At 31.0% G+C, this 24,267-nt stretch overlaps 1 protein-coding gene across 1 annotated transcript; it reads right to left on the bottom strand.

Moving 5' to 3' along the window:
• Positions 1–790: 790 nt before the first annotated feature.
• LOC127729391 (rab-like protein 6) lies at positions 791–23,705 on the bottom strand. The gene is made up of 15 exons (XM_052237215.1): positions 23,574–23,705; positions 21,242–21,396; positions 20,106–20,212; positions 17,835–17,960; positions 16,806–16,900; positions 15,973–16,113; positions 13,859–13,964; positions 12,605–12,708; positions 12,139–12,257; positions 11,285–11,527; positions 8,407–8,545; positions 6,986–7,538; positions 6,228–6,270; positions 5,252–5,316; positions 791–3,326 (listed from the first exon to the last, which is right to left on the bottom strand). Exons 2-15 carry the CDS (start codon positions 21,363–21,365, stop codon positions 3,174–3,176), a joined length of 2,118 nt encoding a protein of 705 aa, XP_052093175.1. The 5' UTR covers positions 21,366–21,396; positions 23,574–23,705; the 3' UTR covers positions 791–3,173.
• Between the last annotated feature and the right edge of the window lie 562 nt (positions 23,706–24,267).

Raw genomic sequence — 24,267 nt, 5'->3', positions numbered from 1 at the left:
TTATTCTGCACGTTTTGTCCATTATTCTCTATTCTTTAAACCCCGTCTAGATCCTCTTACATTATTAAGCGTAACTTATGTCAACTTTATGTCCTGTCTAAAGATGTTGATATTTCAATAAAATCTATTATCGCTATTTTACAAATTTTTCCTTTGATCTTGCTGACTGATAATTTCCGTTCTCAGCGGAGTCGAGTGATATGAAAACGGAGGCGAGTGATATGAAAATTATCGCTAGAAACTAAGGGAACACGTGCTGTTGTCAAGGAACATAACAATGTCTTCATATGTAAAATAGTGAGAAACAGATTATCATTGGTCATCTCAACTCGATTGCTTTTCTCACTTTCGCCGTATCGGCTCAAGTGAGAAAATCAATCTTGTTGAGATAACCAACGATAATCTATAACTATTCTTTGTATTCGGTAGATTCAATGACACATACAATGAATACACACTTTCTCCAGTAGACACTAATTAAATATATAATGAAAATTCTCTGAAGTTCTACCTATCTTCTACACAGGTAAGCATCTCTATGCAACAAAGCTTTTGATTGGTTAATTGATGAATGCTGATTTTCCAGCTTCAACTTTCACATGCATATTCAGATCTATATTATGTAAATGAGGTATCAATATACCTATCAATCTACTCAAACACATTTTTATGAATCCAAGCAGATTGCTCTTACAACTCTTCAATGCTATGTGCTTGGTAGAATACCATCCACAATGCAGTGGATACAATACCACCTCCAATGAATATTACTAAGATGCATAACAAAACATGATTTTTCAAATTTATTCAAAATTTGCAATGATATGGAACAAGTTGTGTACTTTTCTCAAATAAGTTTTTGACATAAATTATAAGAGAATACATTTTTGGCATAAACAAAGAAAAATTAAAATAATATGCATTTTTGTTTTTGCAATGATGAGTTTCCAAATTGAACTCATTTCTAAACAAACTTAACAAATACAACCATACCACACTTTTCAATATCACATTAAATTAAAACATTTTAAAAACTATTTAAAAACAAAATCCATTTCGTAATATCTTAACAAATATACTTAATATGAGGGTCTGGATGGGGTTTACAATATAGAGAATAATAAGCAAAATGTGCAGAATAAAGAGCAACATAAATAAAGAATAGAGAAAAATGGACCAAAAAAAATAAAGAATAGAGAATAATGTGCCAAAAAATATGAATAATGGAGAAAAACTGGCTAAAAAATAAAAAATACAGAAATGAAGGAACCCCCCCCCCATCCAGACCCTCAAATATCAAGTCTGGAACTTGACATAACAGATGTTTAATTTTAAAGCATTACATTTTGGTACCATGAATATCATTATTTTAAACATATAACCATTGACTAGAACAAAGTCTTTATCTCTTTCACCGTACATTGCATAACACTAATTTACTGTACACACAAAATTCAAACGGATTCAATCAAAATATCACCAGCCACAACTGTGAAAGCTTACCAACATCAATATTTTCACATTAAGCACCTTCTGTGTTCCGTATATTCTGTAAACCATGTTACCTCAGTATACAATGGAACGGAATCAACAGTGGAAGATAAGAATGTGGAACTTTTGCTTTGTAAAAGATGGTTAATATTTCTATGTTCAAGCCTTCAAAAGTCCTCTGTTTACTTTAGAGGACCCAACCCATATAAGGCTATACTAATTACTATACTGAATTTATCCTTACACTAAAACTTACAAATGTGAATGCTATAATAACTATTAGTTCAACTTTTATTACATGAATTTTGCATGCAATTGAAAGGCAATACTAATTAATGCAATATCAGAAAATGTTGCATTCAAATATGGGGCTCAAGTGGGGTTTCTCCCTTATGTCTCATTCAAAATTACCTCATTTTACCAGGTAACTTTAAGCAAATTTAAGATAGTAGTTTTAAACATTTTTTGAGCCAGAATATTGCCATTGCAATCTTTAATGCAAGTTTTTTTGCAGTAATGATACATCACAAAAAATTCAGAATTACAGTATTCTGGTGCATGTGGCAACACAATCACCTGAACTGAGATGCAAATATGTTTCATGATTGATTAGTAAGTTTTTACATAATGTACAATTCTGTATGTAAAGCAGAATCACATTTATTAAGAATATTTAGATTTATTTCCATTCAAAATATCACTTAGTGCATAGGAATCAAGTAAACCAAGATATTATTCATAGGTAATTCTAACACCTGACAATGATTTTTGTGCACAAGTCACATGGTCCTAAAAGTATATATTTACACTCAGATATAATTTTGGCTTTTTGTTTGGATTAACTTAAATGTGTAAAGAAAATAACCTAGAGGTTGATTCATAAAAAGCACTTTAAATCTCTTTATCTAGTAAATATGTTAACATGGAACAGTTTCAATCACTTGAAAGTTTTCCTATTAAAAAAAGTACAGTATTTGTTATTTTATTGGAAGAATTGGATACTGTTTTATATATATATATATTTATATTTATATGGGTTGATGAAATCCACTGTAATGTACTATAGCCTATCAACAATATGGTAAGGGTTAAGTCTGGATCCAGTATAATGACAATGTTATAGATGGGCCTCAACAATTTGTATGCATAATAATAATTAAAAAAAATATTCATGTTTTCTGTTTTTCAAATAACTCAAACCCTCTTGTAAACATTCAAAAGGAAAGTAATAAAATAATTTAAAAATAGCCATTATAATCATAGAGTCAATGCCTTGCAGGTTAGTGGTTTATCCCAGCCAATTTTGATTGGAATTTCTTTTACCACTACATGTACATGTATTAAGTTCAAATAAAGGAATTAAAAATTTGAAATATGAGATCTCATGTAATGTATACTTTTACGTAGCCGCCATATTGATTTATTTTTTATAACATACCATGTTACCAAACAATCAAGTAGTTCAAATTACGGAATTCAAAAATTTGAAGATTGAGATCTCATGTGATCTATAAAGCCACCATATTGATTTATTTTGTATGGCATACATTGTAGTCTAGTAGTACTAGTAGCATACTCTCTTTTCAGCATATATATATAACAAGCTTCTTTCTTTTAATTGACATAATTGATTTAACTATATCTTATATAGCTATGTGTTAAAATCCCCCTGTAACCATTCATCACAATTCATCATAATCTCCACTTGGTTGTGAAGGGACATCATTTAAAAAAGTTTCTAAATCTTCTTCATCTGAATCTTTCTTTTTCTTCTTCTTTTCTTTTTTTGTTTTACTTTTGTCTTTCTTTTTACTTTTTTTCTTGTCATCATCAACCTGAAAATGAAAGAGAATTTGATAAACAGTTGTTTGCATGGATGTTTAAAAGCTTACATTTTAAGGGTTTATCCACTTTGAATGAGATAATGGTAATAAGGAAAGTCTGTAAATTTCAACTGAAAAAAGCTAAGTCCATCTTTCAGTAAAATACTGAAAAATTAAAAATAAAATACACATATTTTCAAATTTTGCTTCAGACATTATCTCTTAATCATAAAATAAGGGATAATAGAAAAAAATATTTGCATTACTTTGCAGTGGAATTTTGATAATAAAAATAAGCTTCTGACCAATTTACGTAAAATTCTATGAGTTTTGACATAGTTATAAACTTATTGATGACTATGAAAAAAACATTTCTGTCACCCACTGTTTCTATATATATGTCACTAAACTCCGTAGAATACAATTTAAATTAGCCGATGTATACTGTGGAATCATTTTTATTCGTGGTATACCAATTTTTCGTGGGTTTCGTGGGTCACAGCGAACCACGAATTTAAGAATTCAACGAAGAATAATCCTGAGAAATGTGTATGGAGTTGGATGTTTATTTCCGGTTATGTTATGCAGTTCTAGTATAGTGTTGACTAGCGATAAACATTGTAACATAACACGTGTTTTTAATGAAAGAAGATACAAGTATTTTGATTAAATCAATAATAAAAATATCGAATATCAGTGATAATTTACTTTTTAAAATTGATTAAAACTGTTCATGGAAAATAACTGCAAGTTGTTAATTACCGTGTCATAGTTTGGTTTACTGGTGATTAAAAATCAATAGGATTAAGTACGGGGATATTGCCCGTAGGTAATATTGTTTATGACAGGAACATTTATTTTTACACCTTTTACTTATATGACTGTTTATTATATCGTGATTAGGGAAATGAGCTTTCAATCATAGAGTTTTGAATGCCTTATAAAATTCCGACAAGAATTTATAAATTGTAAAACAAACAAATAATTAGTTGTCTCTGTCCATTATTGTAATAGTTTTCAATGAACACTTTAACCTAGAATGACCAAGCGAGGATTTTGATAATTCAAAACTTTTTCAATGAATTCCTTCCTTCTTTTTTGTTTGTTTTATTATTGATCAAACCAAGGAGGTTATATGATCTCCTAAATCAAAAAGAAATCCACGAATTACGTATCTGATTTTTTTTTTTTTTTTGGTAATCAGCGATCCACGAATTTACGTATACCACGAAACGTCTTTTTTTCTCTATCCACGAAAATTGATACCCACAAAAATAAATGAATCCACAGTATATTCTTTAAATTGGAAATGAACTAACCCTCCCTGAGACGATCGAACATCATGGGTGTCGTGAATAGCGTATTGATTTCATAATTCTCTTTTATGATAAATTTGCTCCATTCTAAATGATGTAATTTAATGATTCTTTCATTGTCCTTTATATAACTCTGTTCATTTTATATGATTTCTTTTCAATGGAGAAATGGAATGGAAATTTTGTATACTATAAATGACATTATCCTGTGATTTGAGGGTTAGAGTTAAAATAAATGTAATAAAGTGATTTTGAGTTATGTCTATTTAATTCCATTGATTGTGTTAACAAGGACCTATGCAACAATGAGAGGATTGAAACCCAAAGTGGTACCTAACCCATCAAAAGATAAAACCTGCATGGTAAGGGTTAATAAACACATCATTTAGTATGACATGCTTTTTGACATGATACAGAGAATTGAAGAGATGAATTTCATAGAATACATATGGGAATTCAATGTTATCCTTCACAGGATTTAATACTGAATAAGTACAAACACCTGAAAGACTGAAGTTTGATTTTTTGCTTAAAATCATAACTTATTGCAAACACTCAATTCTATTTATTTTTTTTTAAAGTTGAATAAATACAAATGTGGATAACTTCCTATGGCTTTACCATTTCTTCTTTGTCTCTTTTCTTCTTTTTCTTTTTCTTTATTACATCAGTACCAAGCACATCAACTGAAACAAAACATTAATGGGTATTGTTAAACTTCCAGCAATAAGACCATGAGATTCCAAGATACTGATATTTTTGTTTGTTCTAACTTAGTAAAACATTCTTATGCATCGTAAAACATCAGCCACTCCACACACTATGAAACCTTTTGAATTGTTTCCAATAATCACAAGCATTGAAGCTTCACAGTGTAGCTCACAAATTATATTTTACAATGTCAATTGAAAGAATATCAGATAATCTATAATATCAGAGCTCTAGCTACATAAACTATATGGACACCATAAAACATAAAATTCTAACTTTTCATTACATTTAAAATTGGTGAACAATTCTTTATTATTTTCATTTTTTTTCTGTGTTCACACAGACATAAAAAAACAACCTTACCTCAAACCCTGGATCCACCCCTTCTCTAGGACATTTAAAACATTACTGTCATCACTGTGGAAAACAGCTCATAAATAATGCTGTGAGATTGTATTACATATTATGGTGTAGGTACATTGTTTTTTGTAAAAAGAAACATGAATTGAGAAATAATGGATTACTAGATGTCAATTTTTTGGCTGTTTTTATTCAAGCATGTTTACACAATGAACCTTTCCCATTCAAGGATGACAACTTCCTATTATGGCTTACATGCTGTCCACGAATTGAAGGAAATCTAAGGGCCTGCATAATCACTAGATAAAATAAAATAAAATCATCTGACTTCTCATTAAAAATCATCTGACTGCTCATTAAAAATCATCTGAATGCTCATTAAAAATCATCTCAGAAGAAGCAATTCAAACAGAAACTAAAAAAATGTTTTGTTTGGAGCTTGGAATATGTCACATATTGTAAAATCACAATATTATTTTTTTATCTGCATTGGTTTTTTTACACCTGTTAATATTATCTTACTCACTTTTGTCTTTTGAAACGTGACTAGTTTTTGCATCCTTTTTATTCTGCAATAAAAAAATGTATATTTCTATTTTGAATAATGATGTCCTGATGACGCCGATCTAATAGACGAAACATGTCGACAATAAAAGATGCAGTTTACTTAAGTGTTGTTGTCAATGTAGTGGTATTTTGAATAATGTAAGCTATGCATCCTTGTATAACTATTTATCTTTTATTCAGCAGCTCTGGCATTAGCCAATATGTTTGTTTTTTTATTAAATACTATAAATTAAACTTTCTATTGAAATTGGTATCAACATATATTTTGCATTTATACATATATATATCAATATATTTAAGTTCAAAGTACACCTTAAAAACCAAAATTTGAAAATTAGCTAGGTATCAGTCTGTCTGTCTTTCTGTCTGTCAGTTGGAACTTTTTCTATACATCTTATGGAATTATTTGACGCTTGAAATGGTATAAGCAATGCTTTGGATATATGTATGTTCTACTCCAGATCTTTTTTCTAATTCACATCAAAACATGAAACTTGGTAGATAGATCATATCAAAAATATATGTATGTAGTAATGGTTTAAAAGGATTTTAACTTTTTAATAAGTTTGGAAAAACCTGTTTCAAAATTAGCGAAATCTTCCATTATATAGAAAAAGTTTTATGAGCTGGATAAAAGTCCCCTCATTTATATTTACCGGATTTACAAATTTCCATTGTCTAAGCCAAAATGTTTTTACTAATACTTCCCACACTTACTTTACTTTCTAACGTATCTAGCCAATCACCAAAATCAGGTTGCTGTCCAAGGTCAGAATCACTTCTAAGTCGTTGGTCTGCTGTAGTATTTTCTGTCACATTATTCATTTCCTTGTCTTTATCTACAGTGTCATCGTCACTAATATCCTGATCAGCGGCAACAGTCACATGACTATCCAAATTTTCATCAATGTCTGACACATCGTCAGTAACTAACACTTGACTGTTCACATTTTCTTCTATGTCTGAATCATCAGCAGCAACTGTTACCTGAGTGACTGGATTATCATCAATATCTGATTCATCCTTAGTTACTGGAATGTTATGATCAGAGTCTTCACTCTCAATTTCTTTTGCGTTTGATTCAGTGTTATTAAAATGATTTACATCTGACTCAGTGCTCTGTTTCCTTTGAATGTTTGATTTAGATTGAATCTGCATATTATCATGATCAGAGTCACTATCATCACTTGCAACTTGTGTAGGAATAAAATTATCATCAGAGTCTAAATCATCTTGGAATCCTGCTACCATTGGATTACCTTCATCCTCACTGTGGAATGAAAAATCATTATTACTTAAGAGCTGCAACTTTTGTAGTACTTGTGGAAAGTGTGACAAAAATTTAAAGTTTATTCATCATATTGAAAAATTGAAAATATCAGCAAATAGTAAGTAGGTGTCTGACAGATCTGAAAAGTGCCGAAACGTCACAACTTATCCTTGTCAAGCTGCTGACTAAACATGAGGTCATCCTGTTCAGTAGTACCTGAGAAAAGTGTGACGATAAATATAAATTCTTCAACATATTGAAAATTCAAAGTGTGGGCAAACAAGAAGTGGTGTTTGACAGATCCAAAAGGTCCTCACACGTTACAACTCAGCACTGACAAGCTGCTGACATAATATGAAGTCATTCTGTTCAGTAGTATCTGATAAAAGTGTGACAAAAATATTTGTTGGACAATCAGACAGAATAATGGACAAACGAGCAAGGCGAATGTTAAGAGTAGGAGTATAATAATTACAGACTTAAAGCAGTCAGTATCAATTATTTTGAACTGTATTTGATGGTTGCAATATTACAACGATCTTAGCTCATAGCTAACTAATTTTATCGTCCTGAAACCAGTTGAGGGCAATTTAAGTGTCTCAACTCCCAAAAACCAATTGGTCATCAGTGAATTTCAAACTTGACCTGTATTTCATGCATTTCATGGTAGGTACATGTATTAGTTTTGTACCCAAAAAGTAATTTATAAAAATCTGCAAATAATTTGCTTCAGGGGGATAGAAAGACAAAGCAGTGTCTATATGCTCACTTAGAATTATGCTAGGAATATTATAAAAATTCAATGAAACCAGAGATAAAAGAATCTTATCTCAAAATTTTCTGAAACAATTTGGATAAAACACAATACCTATCACTTTCTTCCACATTCTTAATTTTTCCACTATCCTTAGTGTCTTTGGAATCATCCAAGAAGCTAGCATCAATTGCCCCTCCATCTGGAATGAACTCATCCACATTTGTAACTGGATCATCTTCCTTTATTTTTTCTGAAACACCAAATGTAAACTAAATACTATACACATACATTTTCTTAAACAGAATTCCACATGAAAATCATGCTTCTAATCTTAATTTTTGTTGTTTGAGGTTGGTGTCCATCAGAAACTCTTTTTACACAACACAAAAGATTAAATAAGGGGACTATCAAATGTGAATGTCTTTTCAGGCATTATTAAGAACTGTCATGGGCTTGATCATATTTAAAAAAAATCTTATGCCTATGGGAATAAATTCTCCATAAAACAAGCATTCTGAGAGTATTGCATGGCAATACATAGTCCCCTACCGGGTAAAAATACATTATACTGGAACAAAATGCTAACTTGTTCTATAACTTGTCATGGTGTAAACAAAAAGTAAATATCATGTCAATATCTTCAAGCATGACTAAAAACAGTGTGGAAAACTGATTATATAAGTGAATTTTTCAAGTCCAAGGACCATAACTCTGCACAAAATTTTAAGACCGAAACAAAAATTTGAACTTGATCTGTAACTTGTCATGATAAAACTATATACCAATTATCAATCAATATCTTATAAGCATGATGAAAAAAACATTAGATATGATTAATAGTTCTCTAAAATCCAATATGATGTAATACAGTGTATATCTATTTTCAAATTATAATCAGATATAATTAATAGTTCCAAATATTTTTTTCTTTCATTTGTCACAAACTAATATAGATTTGTAACTTATCTATAAAATGTCAACAATTTTTATCTACACAATGTAATGTATTGAAATATATACATTAAATAAAATAGATTATTATCTAATTAAAGGATTTCTCTTCATAATTTTTTTTTTATATATAGCATTCAGAAAATTAGTTTATAATAACTAACAAACAAACCTGTCAAAAAATTCTTCAAATAATTTAACAAAGAATGTCTTTTAAAAAATGAGTTATCTCCCTTTGTACAGAAATATGGTTTAACATAGTACTCTCATTAGATATGGTCTAGAGTTATGGTCCATAACTCTGGACTAAATCATCAGACAGGAACAAAATTTGAACTTGGTCTATAACTTGTCATGATAAAACTATATACCAAATATCAAATCAATATCTTCAAAAACGAAGAAAAAAAGTGTGGAAAGCTGATTTGCCGGACTGACGGATGGACAGACGGACAGACGGACGGAGTGCAAACCTAAAGTCCCTTTCGACTTCGTCGGTAGGGGACTAAAAAACTTGAACATCATGGTGATGTACGTGAAAAATAAAGAAAGTAATCACCTTTACCCTTTTATATAGCAGTGGTCGGCACTAGTAACATCTAAAGGATTAGGTCAAGCTATTTATTGCAGAAGCTTTGATGAAAAAATGTTCATCGTCTAATTGAATATATTGGGGAAATTGGATATTTTTGGCTGACATTTTGAGAATCTAAAGTCTACTGTATATAACAGCCTCATAACAATTAAAAACCCTTAAACATTTTTTTTCAAAGAAATTTTATTCTCATCAATCATAGTGCAGTAGACTCCAGCAAATCGGATACCCAAAATGTCAGCTAAAAATATCCCATTACTCGATATATTCAAATAGACGATAAATGTATATTCATTGAATATTCTGCAATAATGAGTAGACCTGATCCTGAGATGGTACTAGCCCTGACCACTGCTATTTATATGAAAGGGCTGGAGTGATTTTTATCAGTTACATCACCACGATGTTTGTGTAAAAAATTATCAGCTGGTTATGTAATGCTCATATTTGTTTTCAGTTTTTAAATCCTATATTTATTAAAATAAATCAAATGTCCTAAAATATTTATGTGAATAAATATCTACCATCCATAGTTTGCGTCTTTATTTGTTTTGTAAACAAATAAATATCCATTATTTACATTATCACAGGTAAGCCAATTTCGGCTATAAATAGATCAAAGCATGTTCTGTGTTGTCTCTAAACTAAAATCGTATTTGTTAGATATTTAATTTTTTTTAAATAATCAAATTTAAATTTATGAAAATAATCAGGATTGATAAAGTATTATAGCATCAAGTTTAAGTTTTCTGAAGACTGTTTATGTTTAGGTCATGGTTCTAGAGGCTTCCTTCAAATTTTGTAAACAATGCACATGTAACAAAATTTTATCTGACAAAAGTCTAATTTCTCTTGTCAAAAGGGATTTATATGTATATTGCAATAAATCATTCAGAAGGAGGTACATTCAGTTTAAATTATATTTCTGATTCTGTGAGCATTTAGAGTTTTATCAAAATTCTCCCAACAGCAACGTACTGCTCTTGATATTTTATAAATAAATTCAAACCATTTGAATTTAAAGGGCATCTAATTCACATAACAAAGGAAGACAATGAATAAAGACAACAATTTATTAAGAAATAGTTCCTTTTTATTTAGTCAAAACTAAATTTTCTTGTCTGCAAGACTGTAATTTCATAACTTCCGGGTACATTTCCTGTCAGAAAAAACATTGAAATATCCGATTGTGCATGGTTTTGAACAAAATTTCCTGAATATTCTTATCCTATTTGCCAATATATTCTTATATCTGATATTCGATTACATGATAAAATTAACATGAAACATATAGGGAAGGGTTTGGTGTTTTGAAATAATATTACAATAACCGATATATTCGTTTAGCCAATATCCGATTAGGTGGAGTCTACTGTACAATCATATGTATGCTATCACATTTTCTGCATAAGGTGGTAAGAAAGTTGTACCATTTGTCATTACCTTTTACATCTTTTTTCTCCACATGAGTTTCTTTACTCTTAAAAAGTCTGGAAAAGAAACCAGTTTTTTGCTCTGGTTCTGTTGGTTTGGCCGGAGTCTGATTTGGTGATTTGACTTGTTTTGCTGGTTTTTCTTCAGGAGAACTAACGGGAGGAACTGATTCCTGGTTTGTTGGTGTTTTTGATTCAGATTTATTAGAAATAGTTGTCTGTTGTAAAGCCGGCATAGATAATGATTTTGGCACTGAAATTAACATCAATTATGTAATTATTAGAAACTTTATTTAATGTGATTACAAGTAAATTAATACAAATAAAAAAGTCAATATTTTCTTTAATTCAGTTATCACATTGATCTATATTTAGAATCCCAGATTATCTTTTTTTAAAGTCATCTATAAAACTATTACATAATCATACTTTTTACTGTAAAATTAGATTTAACTCTCACCATATATTTTTTTATCAGATTTTATTTTGATTACATATTATGCATAATATTGTCACTGCATTTACTGAACAATATGCACTTTTATAGACTCAGGAAGATTAAGAAGTTAACATATATTGTTAATTGTATGTTGCCCTTTAAATGTCTTGTGTTCTGAATCATTGGTGTATAACCCACATCTCCTTATAAAATATAAAGATAAAAGGAAATTTGCAAATATGGCTACACAACAAAAAATATTATTTTCTTTCTTATGTAGACAAGATGTGCCATATTCAATCTAAAAAAATCACCAAATCAAAATTAACAACACGTTAATTAGAACACACAATACTTAATAACAGTTGCACATGTACATTAGAAGCTACATAAGTCGCAAATCCATGCCAGTAAAATTTTCTTACCTCCACTGGCTGAAGAGTTCTCTATGATAACCTCTTGTTTGAGATCAGACTCTGACGTAGCTGACCCAGAAAATTTGTCTTGTTGCTGTCTTCTTTTATTGCTTAAATTATCAATGAACCTGAATAATAATGTACATATAATATATAACTTATAAGTTATGATAAACTAAATTTAATCAAGTTATACAGTTATCATGGTACAGATTACCATATTCTTTATTTCCTGAAAACTTTACTTTGTATTTAATATACAGTCAATAGAAAATATATGTGTCTGTACATAAAAGCATAACAAATCACCATTAGAGGGTATAAATATTTTATAACAGTGTACAGGGTAGAATAAGTTTAAAATTAGTACGAAAACCTGGAATGACATTGCACAGCGAAGCATGTCTCCATCTGTTACACCAAATATTATAAATGTTAGTTTACTGGTATGCAATTTTCGTCTACCCAAACTTACACATCATAATTTTGTTCTTCTGATTCTTCATGGATATCCAATTCTTCTACAGTTGACCTAAAGTCTTCTGAATTGACCTCTAGCTGCTTCAATAAGGATTCTCTCTGCAATATAGCATTTTGTTTCATGTTATAATATTTTGTGTTTTTGTTTTAAGATATAAGATATGATAATATTGCCCTCATTTCTGTTACAATAAAGAACAATTAGTCCTGCAACATGTTTATGTTAATTTATGACAAAGCATGTTTTCATTTCCTAAACCATTAAACAGTATGTGAAAAATATTGTGTGTGCTGCAATTATTGTTCGAAATAACTTTAGAAATTTCAACTCAAAATTGGAGAATAATGTCCAGTGTTTAAAAGATCATTTCCTTAGTCAATTCGAATGAATAATATTGACCGGTGAAAAAATGTTACATAATATTTTAGTACCCATCAAAAACAATCTTATTTCATAGTTTGGGAAAACTTTTGTTTTAGATAGCCTTGACACAAAATCATTTAACCCTATACTGATATGCCCATCGAGTGGATGTACATATGTACAGAAATCTACATTAGATATAGTTCAGATATCAACAACTCCTCTCCAATGGTTTCTGGTATCCTTCTTCAAAATATTTAAAGTTTTCTGTAACTTGTCTTAATTTTTTTCACTTCTTTGTTGATTTGTAAATTACTGACCTAACCAAAAGGTGTTGTTGTGTTTCCCAAATCTCTAGCTTCTTAAAATGAATGGTGCTTTGTTGAACCCTTTCAAATGATACAAGTTGAAGGTTTTGATACCACAATGATAAGTAAAGCTGACAGCCTGACAGTTAAAGAACGTTTTTCATACAAAATTGAGATATGACCGTCATTAGTAGACTCATTACCCATTTAGACTATCAGCTGTTAAGCTTGATTTTATATTGGCATTGGTTTGGACTTCGGACTCGAGAAATTACTTTGGAGTTTACTTAAATTGTTATTTCCTAATTTTTACTGATTTAGACTAGGGTTTTGCTAATTGCTGAAGGCTGTACAGTGACCTATATTTGTTAACCTCGGTGTTAGGTCTCTGATGGAGAGTTGTCCCATTGGCAATTATACCACATCGTCTTATTTTTATATAACAAGAAAAGTTTATGAATTTATAAGATATATGGTATAATTGCCAACCAGACATCTATTTAACATAGTCCAAATGGCATGGATTTAAGCAACTTCAGTTACAGAATTTCTGAAAGTCTTCAAAGGAAAACTATACCTGGAGCTGTAGATAAGGCAGATTGAAGAACTTGTGCAGATATCTCAGACCAAAGCCATTACACATAGACGATTCAGCATACCTCACTTCACCTGAACCCTCTGGTCTGAAAACAAAAATCATTAAATGAAATAAACTGTTGACACAGAGATAGCTCAGAACAAAGCCATTACAAATAGAAGATTCAGCATACCTCACCTCAACTGAACCCTCTGGTCTGAAAACAAAAATCATTAAATGTAAAAAACTGTTGACACAGAGATATCTCAGACCAAAGCTATTACACATAGAAGATTCAGCATACCTCACTTCACCTGAACCCTCTGGTCTGAAAACAAAAATCATTAAATGAAATAAACTGTTGACACAGAGATATCTCAGACCAAAGCCATTACACATAGAAGATTCAGCATACCTCACTTCACCTGAACCCTCTGGTCTGAAAACAAAAATCATTAAATGAAATAAACTGTTGACACAGAGATATCTCAGACCAAAGCCATTACACATAGAAGATTCAGCATACCTCACTTCACCTGAACCCTCTGGTCTGAAAACAAAAATCATTAAATGTAATAAATGTTGACACAGAGATATCTCAGACCAAAGCCATTACACATAGAAGATTCAGCATACCTCACTTCACCTGAACCCTCTGTTCTTTAAATGAAATCATTATATAGAAAAAGATAAGTTTTAACAATTTCTTATATAAAAGCTGTTAAACCTTTTTATGATGGACATAACATTGATGTGATACTGTATTATATGTTATTCAGGATCTTCACAGGGGATATGGACCTTTGTCAACATACTAATACTGAGCTGATCCATTATGGTTTTGACAATCTTATACATAAAAATATAAAATTTGTGTATACTTCACACATACAGGTTTACTGACATATTATATTACATGGATTTTATGTTATCGTAATATTATCCCCGTTAATCACATATCCAAAAATACATTATAAAGCTGAAATACTGTTTTTTTGCTTTTATGTAATCTTGTCACAAATTCGATGATCATCTGCATAAATATAAAGTAGATTTTGGAACTGCATAGAAAGATGTGAAAATAACACTTTATAAATTTTGTGTGTCTGAAACACTTTTCTTGATTCACCCTCATCAGATTGATTTGATTTTTGGTGTTTTAACGCCAATTTTAAGCATCGCTTTTGGGCTATTTCGTGGCGGCCAGTTTTTATTGGTGGAGGAAGCCGGAGTGCCCGGAGAAAACCACTGACCTTCGATAGGAAAACTGACAATCCTAGTCAATTAAGATTGGAGTCGAGTGCATCTGCACGAGCGGGGTTCGAACTCACAACCTGAGTGTTGACTGGCTAGTGATTACAGTAGTAACTACTTAGACCACTCGGCCACCGAGGCCCCCTACCCTCATCAGGAATGCTCAAACATTAACATTCTTCTTACAGTTGTAGTGTTTATTTTCCCTAACACAAATGATATGTGCTGTACTGAAGTGATCGACACATAAATAAATTGTGTGATAATTATACCCACACAAAATGTACAAGACATAAGTTTGTGAAAACTTCTGTGGTATATTCTTAAAGAATATTAACCTGTGATAATGCTGGCAGTAATAGCGAGCTTTATCTTCTGTGACTGTACGATGATGTCCCATGTCCCTATGGTTACCTAGAACTAACCTGTCATAATGCTGGCAGTAATAGCGAGCTTTATCTTCTGTGACTGTAAGATGATGTCCCATGTCCCTATGGTTACCTAGAACTTACCTGTCATAATGCTGGCAGTAATAGCGAGCTTTATTTTCCGTGACTGTATGATGATGTCCCATGTCCCTATGATTACCTAGAACTAACCTGTCATAATACAGGCAGTAATAGCGAGCTTTATCTTCCGTGACTGTAAGATGATATCCCATGTCCCTATGATTACCTAAAACTAACCTGTCATAATGCTGGCAGTAATAGCCAGCTTTATCTTCTGTGACTGTACGATGATGTCCCATGTCTCTATGATTAACTAGAACTAACCTGTGATAATGCTGGCAGTAATAGCGAGCTTTATCTTCCGTGATTGTACGATGATGTCCCATGTCCCTATGATTACCTAGAACTAACCTGTCATAATGCTGGCAGTAATAACGAGCTTTATCTTCCGTGACTGTACGATGATGTCCCATGTCCCTGTGGTTACCTAGAACTAACACTGGGATATGTGCTGGAACCTTCTCCATCTCTCTCTCTACATAAGTAAATGTCCTGTAAACAAATAAATGGAGGAATCATAACAACCATATCATAATTTCTTAGATGTGATATCAGAAAATTAAAAATTAAAAAACTATAATATGTATCCCAGTTCGCACATTTTTATGTTCAGTGAGCTTTTATATCTTGGTCAAAACACTAATTTAGTTTATATATATTAAACAGTTTACTGCATAATGAATATGTGTACTAAGTTTCAAGTTGATGTGACCACCCTAAATAGAAACATTAACCTGATACAGTTTGGAAGGATATACAGACAACGGTAGCACATACATGAAAACATAATGCCTTTCTTCTCTTGCCTACAGGGCATAAAAAAGCTCCCTTCAGCTATGATTAAGTAACTAAACAGCATTTGAACAAAGGAAAAAACACATGTAAAAAAAAAAAATCAAGAGTTCATTGTATTTTATAGTCAAGACACTATTTTGACATGGTCTTTAGCCAAAAAAAATTAAACAAAAAATCATTTAAAATTTTTTTTTTTTTATACATGTAATCCTAAACTTTTCACATTAAACATTTAATTGGGCTTGTTTACAAGACGATTCCTTAATATGTTGTAAAAGTTGATTGCCTAACATTGAATGACTTTGTGGAAAACTCCATTCTAGTCTATAAACTGTATTTGGAAATTAGATTATTGTAAAATAGACTACAGTAAACAGTTCTGTAATTACCATTGTTTTGTTATGTCATACATCAATATAACACCATGACTTCCTTTATATACATCCATAAACTCTGCATCCAAACATGGCTCATCAGGGGCATCCTAAAGAAAAAGCATATATTTCATAAACTGCTTCTGAACGGAAAACAATTGAAGTTTTTGATAACATAGAAGTGAACTATCCAGAAAAAAAAAATTCACAATACATTAACGGTGAATAAATACTATGATACTTAAAAATATTTATACACAGTCAAAAAAATCAGTTCTTAAACATATTTTTCTTTATATAAATGCTTAACAACATAATTCAAACATTGTCCACCAGGCATCAACAATCACATGAGAGAAAAAGAATAACATAAAAATATCAAGCAACATCAGCCAGTCCAAAATTGAAAGACAAGCATCCCAATCTAAATTGGATTTATACAGGAACCTGGATTGGTATTTTATTATGGAGCTGATAAGTTGAGAATTTTATGTTGTCACTGGGGCAAACTTTTGTGAAGGATTTTACTTGCCCAGAATAATTTTTGAAAGAGTTGGGTGACCTAGGGATCCACTATATTTCCCACTCATCCTGGAAATTGGTTTTTAATGAAAAACAAACAAACTAAAATTGTCAAGGGAATTGTATTTATAATTAAAAAGTTTCACAAGCCATTTAGATTTATAAACAACAGTGCGTTGACATTAACTATAATGGTGTACTGATGATTTTTTTTCCATAAACAAAATGCACATTTTTTGTGGGAAAATGCCGTTTTGAAAATGACTAGATGACCAACATTTTTAATATTTACAACTTGCTGCAAATTATTAAAGGTACAGTATAAATGTTAGTTCCTGTTTCTTTCCAGTGCACCAAATTTTTCACAAAACATCTATCTAGCAGTTGTTGGATATAGAGTAACATTTAACTTTATCTACTGAATTTCTTTGACAATAAGAATTAATATCAAAGATGTACACTATCTTACAATATGCATATCATTGTTGAAAATCATGTAAAACAGTACAATTTGTTTATCACCTTGACTGAGTTATCCATTTTAAGTCCTTCAGGTTTCTTTTTCTTTTTGCCTTTATCTACCACATCCCAAATTTCGACCTTTACTACATCATCTGTGGTTTTATAGTTCCATTGTATATTGCAAACCTAATTAGGAGATTGACAAAGAAAATAAGTCTGTAACACGCTGATTACTTGGATATTAGTGCGGTGACGGAATAGGAAAAAGTTGATTATTAAGAGTTTAATTTCACTTCATATTAAACGACTAAAAATTTGCTCAGTCCTAGAAAAATGATTTTACTTGAATTTAAGATTGGTCGTCAAGAAGTCGTATGGTGCAGTTTTTTAAAATTTTATTGTTTAGCTAGTAAATTTGACTAAAAATGCAGATCATGAGTGGCATGCAGTTTGACCTTTTTTCAATGGCTGCACTCAATCATATTTCCTTTTTTTTATTTTATTCAAACATCAAACACAATGCTTTGTTCATTATTCATAAAAGCTAATCACAAAAGCCTTTTGATGACAAATTATGAAGGTACAAAGTACTGTAAACGGGAATATTTTGTGTTTCACCGGATTCCAACACCATACAATAAAGCTCTAATGTATAAATTGTATCGTAACTACTATAAATTTATTACACTGTAATTCTCTTTTCATATACACAAGTTTTTATGGATCAAGATTCTTTAAAAAGAATTTTTTTTAAACTTTCAAAATATCTACTACCAAATCATTAACTTAGATAATTTCCGGAAAGTTGTGTGTGGCTCCTGATTGGGCAAAGTGTTTAGTTTTCCTCATATAGTTAGGACTTGATATTTTTTGTATTTGTTGATGTTTTATTGCTTCTTTGATTTTTTTGGATGTTCGTTATTCTTTCTGATGTTGTGTTGATATAGCTTTATTTATGTAAGAGTCAAAAATAAGTTTGGACGTTTGTTGCCAGTTTGGCATGTAACGAATTCAACCTATATGCCCAAAATTCAAATTTTCCACTTCCATTGAGGTATAATAGATAGTTATATAAACAAATACATATTTGTCTATACATTTTGTACAGTTATTTAAAAAAATACATCTTTTTAAAATGAAAATTACCCCCCTTTTTGTAAAATCGCATATGTTTACCCAGGAAACTCATTGAATGATGGGGGCCTCGGTGATTGAGTGGTCTAAGTAGTCGAACTACTGTGTCACTAGCCTGTCAACACTGAGGTTGTGATATTGAAATCCAGCACGGGGAAGGTGTACTCCAATCTGAATTGACTAGGATTGTCAGTTTTCCTACCTAAAATCGTGGTTCTCTCCGGGCACTCTGGCTCCCTCCATTGATAAAAACTGACCGCCACAAAATAGCACAATAGTGTTGAAAGTGGCGTTAAACACCAATCAATCAATCATTGAATGATGGTTTTTTAACTTTTTCGATGAAAACTTGAATAAGGAAGAAAACATATATATGCCAGTCTGCTATCATTCTGCTGCCAAAAGGGTATTTAAATTGGAAATATATATTCAATGTTTTTTTCTCACTAAAATGGTTAGTGACCTTTGATCTTGATTTCTGAAAAAACTGCACCATATTTTCTCTTGACGACCAAATTAATTTTAAAGTACACACGTTTTGGAAGTTGAATGATATATGATATAGCCATGTAGTAGTTTTGACCATTAAATTTTGAAAATTCTGACTGTGGTCACCAGGCTATATCATCTGCTTATATCTATATGTAAGTTTTTATATAGATTGAAAGTTAATCTTACAAAGAATCTTATCTTAATTTTATCGGATTTCAAGATCACTTTAATTTCAGTTTGCTAAAGAATTGACCTGAAAGAACAATTTAGAAATTCAGATTGCTAAGGTCTTTGATCCTCATGACTTTTAAAATTTTGTGATTTCAAGATTGTTTTGGTGTTTGTTTATTGTTGAAGGCCATATTGCAACCTCTTTATGTTTTTTTTCTGTAAACTTGTTTTGTTTGGTTGGTGTTTCTTAAACCTATTGGGAAAAGTTCAACTTCAAACCAATTTACTCTTTTCTTGAACACTTTTAGAATGAAAAACTGAAGCAGTCATTGATCTATGTTTATTGAAACACCTACTATATTCTTACACATTTTTTAAAAACATTTTCAGTGAACTTAATCATTCAATACTGAGATACATGTATCCACATTTTTAATATGAATGTATATTTGGTTTCATTTGCATGTATTTTAAAGACTAATTTCATTCAAATTCAACTCTATTTCAGCAGTAGGATTGTTTTTTTATAAATACCTGAATTTCTTCTGTCGGAATGTATTCTTCTTTAAACTTGTGACCTTGTAATCTATGAAATAAACATGATTTCCCAACATTTCTGTCTCCTCGAATCACTATTTTCACTAAAAAGAAAGAAACATTTATCAGAACACATACATGTACATACACATGTACTTACACTAACAAACAGATTAAGATGCAATATGTATTCATTTATTTTCATGAATACAATGTATCAATTTAAGTTGATTGAGAAAAAGCGCATTTTGATGGTTATATGAATTAAATGGTTGAGCAAATTCTGAATACATGTATATACCAGCCTAACAAAAGTTATATTTTTGTTGAACAGTTATATTGGTGGTCCACATATATCATGTATACCCATTATTGTCATTGCAACACTGATCTTTTCTTGGTCTCAATTACCAACAAAGTTTTTTCTTTGGCTTTTATTACAAAATTTCAAATATTCTTTCTGATAAACTGAATCAACGATATTATCTGTTTAGATACAGTAAATACAGTCTGGTCTTTAAAATTAATGCATCTTGTTGAATAGCTAGATAATTGGGTTTTTGTAGCATATCTTAATACCTTTGTTTTCTTCAAAACTGTAATATTAATTTCTATAATCTGGAAAACGACATGAATTATAGCTATACATTTACAAAGTGCACTTGTACTAGTCCTCATAAGAAATCCAAAACAAAGTCAATATATGAAATGAGGGTAAAGTTATCTTTCTGTGGCTATTAGGGAGAGAATTGTTTCTCAATATTATTGTTACTTAAAAATTCACTAAAACTGTATGCTATTTTAAACATGTCAAAATTTACTTAAGTTAACCTACTGTAGATATTTTGCCTTTCGTACAATGTGGTTCTCAATAAGCATGATACGACCAGTACATCAGACCTAAATTGATGACTCAAAAATGCATTTAGATTACATTACCTCAATTTAGCCATTATTATTTCATTATTAAAGTTTAACATGTTTAAGAAAGCAATCTCAATTTAGATTTGTTATTTTGTTCAACAAAAATATTTGAATGAAAAGTAAAGACACAATGACTGAAAGTCTTATATTTGAAAATTCTGAGTCCCAGGACTCATGTAAAAATATTTCATGAGATTCCTGCAACCTACTGTTATACTGGACTCCTCTAGCAAACTTCCTCTGTAGCTGTACTCCCATAGTCTGTAAACCAGATGGGGGTGCCTTCTGTCCACCCCCATCCTGATTCCCAAGTAACTTTCTAAACAAGGACATACTCTACCAGTCATTGCATTGTAGTCCTACCCTGAAAATGCACAGATGGATCATAGCAGTGAATAAAAAAAAATGAACTAGTCTTCTTTTATTTGTAGATCTTATCCAGTGTTTTCCCAGGCTTTTTCAAATAAAACCATGGGATTTGAAATAAAACTGTTTTCCCTAAATTTTAGCGCCACATTTATGTTATATTCTATTATAAAATGGTTTCAGATAGCACACTGTTATGCCAAAAGACCTTATAGTACCATGGTGCTAAGTATATATATGTATTTACCTGGTGCTATGTGAGGGTCGTAATGGGGGTACCTTCATGATGAATAACAGTAAAAATTCTTGCCAAATGACGTTAACGGTAATTTTTGGTGCATGACGATAAACTGTTAACTTTCTTTTGGACGATAAAAAAATCGACTGATTTTAACGAATCACGTTGAATTTTTTCCAAAAATAAAGGTAACGAAAATTATTTGAGACCTCTGACGAATCACGATAAGGATATTTTGACAAATCATTGTAAAATTTTAACCAATTTGACGCTAATTGTAGCCAAAAATGACCGTTTGACGCCTGACGTTAAAGGGCACTTCTACATTTTTATGTGGTTAGATTTAATAATAGAATGTACATGTATGTTAAATGGACATGTGGTGCTATAATTTGAGGGAAATATTATATTTCAAATCCCATGGAGGCAACCAAAATGTTTAAAGTCACTATCATATATATCAGAACAAATGTATATATATTTTATTTTTTTTGGGGGGGGGGGGGGGTTAGTTTGTAAATTACAAAAAAAAATAATAGTTGACATCCTGCAAATAATCTTCAATTAAATTAATAATTATGAAGGATTGCTTGAAACTGAAAGAACTTTTCCAGTATAAAATTATTAAAATTTGGAAATTCTGAAATAACACAGTCAAGACAGCTGGACAGTACAAATACTGTTAATAATTGAATGAAATAAGCATGATAAGTACATGAGTAACTTTGAACCTCCATGAATTTCTATGTGTATAATAACTCAACCACTCCAACCACAGAGGCGGAGTGGGGGCAGGGGTTCCCCCCTTATGAAGATTCATACATGTATATGATAAATGCATAAGACTTTTTACAAGTATCACTCTAAATATTGGCTTTCCAGGGGGACCCCCTTTTTCAAAATCCTGGATCCTCACCTGCACCAGGCATTTGTTCGAGTTTTATTTAACAATGCATGAGATGTAATCCTTTGAATTAAGGAAAACGTAGTTTTTTCTGGACTTTCAGAGTATTGTCCCCAACTTTTTCATTTAATTTTCCTCCCAACTTTTGGATCAACTGAACTTGGCGCCCACAATACTTGTATACTAGTATTGTCAACAATACTCGTATATAATTAATGTACAAGTATTGTACAAAAAATTTTAAAAAACAATAGGGTTTGTTATTATTCATTGATGTGTTTTATCAACAACTTGTTTGGTGTTTTTTTGTTCTTATGCATTTAGGCAGATATAAAAATTGAGACTATGTAAAAAAAAGTATGTTGCTTTATGAATGTCTGACAATCAAAATATACGTGAATAAACTGTACAATAAAAACGGCTAAGGTCAGCAAAAAATCTAGGATTTGTTGACAATTGAAATTTTGTGAAATTTTGACTAGCCCGTCGGACTACTGTGATGAAATCTTTACTAGCCCTCCCTAATTTTTACTAGCCTCGGGCTAGCGGACTAGCGTAAGTGTTGAACCCTGCCTCCCATTTCGTACCCTGGCAAAAACCATTCCTACCCTGACCATTTCGTTACAAAAAATGAATAAATGTTTCTAATTTTCTATCCTGAAATACATATTTTTCTAATCATTACATTACTTTTGAATATTTTTGAGTAAAGGCAGTAATAATTACTCTACTTCAATGTATTTATATTTTATATAAACAATACTATGACAATACTTGTATACAATACTTGTACATTAATTATATACGAGTATTGTTGACAATACTAGTATACAAGTATTGTGGTCGCCAAGTTCAGTTGATCCCAACTTTTTTTTTAGATTGCAGTACAGATCTGCTTTAAAATCGCATTTTTCCTCTCTCCTCATATGTTCATGAGTGTCAACTGAAAAGTCATTGCCATTGGTGGTGCAGAAAAAATCTCACATCTCTTGCGTTTGACTTTTCAAAATTACAAACAATAAATAGATCTTACTGTAATTCACAGTCTTTCGTTTAGCCTGGATTTATATGTTTAGGCTCTAAAATTGAATCAAGGACAGTACATAAATAAGGAGGCTCAAATAAGGCAATGATTAAAAAAATTGGACCAGATAATCATCCCCGGAAGTTCTGGTGGATAGATAATAAGTAATGCAAACCGGGCAATGTTTCGGACTTTTTCTGATTGAGCAACGCTCTCATAAATAGTGATATATATAAATTAATCAAATTAAAATCGACCCATTTATTTCATAAATCAGATACATATACATGTATCTGATTTACATATACATGTAATGCATTACCCCTGGAACCTAATATAGTAAGGTATCGGGTCCGTTCGCGCCCAATACACGTTCGCACCCTACACGTTCGCCCCCTGGGTCCGAACGCACCCTTTTTTTTTTATTCAAAAACCCGATGAATTATAAGATGTTTTTCAAGATGTTTATCTCAAAATAAAGAAAAATTCGGCAATTTTTGAATTTTTTAAATGAAATATTGTTTTAAATTGATTTGATGATTAATTATTTATGATTACTGTTAATTATATATGGTGTTTACACAGCTAAACTTGATGTAAATTCTGCATGTAGTTATATTAGCATGTATTTAACTTGGTATGAGTAAAAACAATTAAGATTCAAAATGTTATTGTTGTTGAGTTTAAAAGCGGTTTGGTATCT

The sequence above is a fragment of the Mytilus californianus genome, unplaced genomic scaffold (genome assembly GCF_021869535.1).
Source record: "Mytilus californianus isolate M0D057914Y unplaced genomic scaffold, xbMytCali1.0.p SCAF_2, whole genome shotgun sequence".
Classification (NCBI taxonomy): Eukaryota; Metazoa; Mollusca; class Bivalvia; order Mytilida; family Mytilidae; genus Mytilus; species Mytilus californianus.
This window is presented reverse-complemented; position numbering and strand designations above follow the sequence as displayed.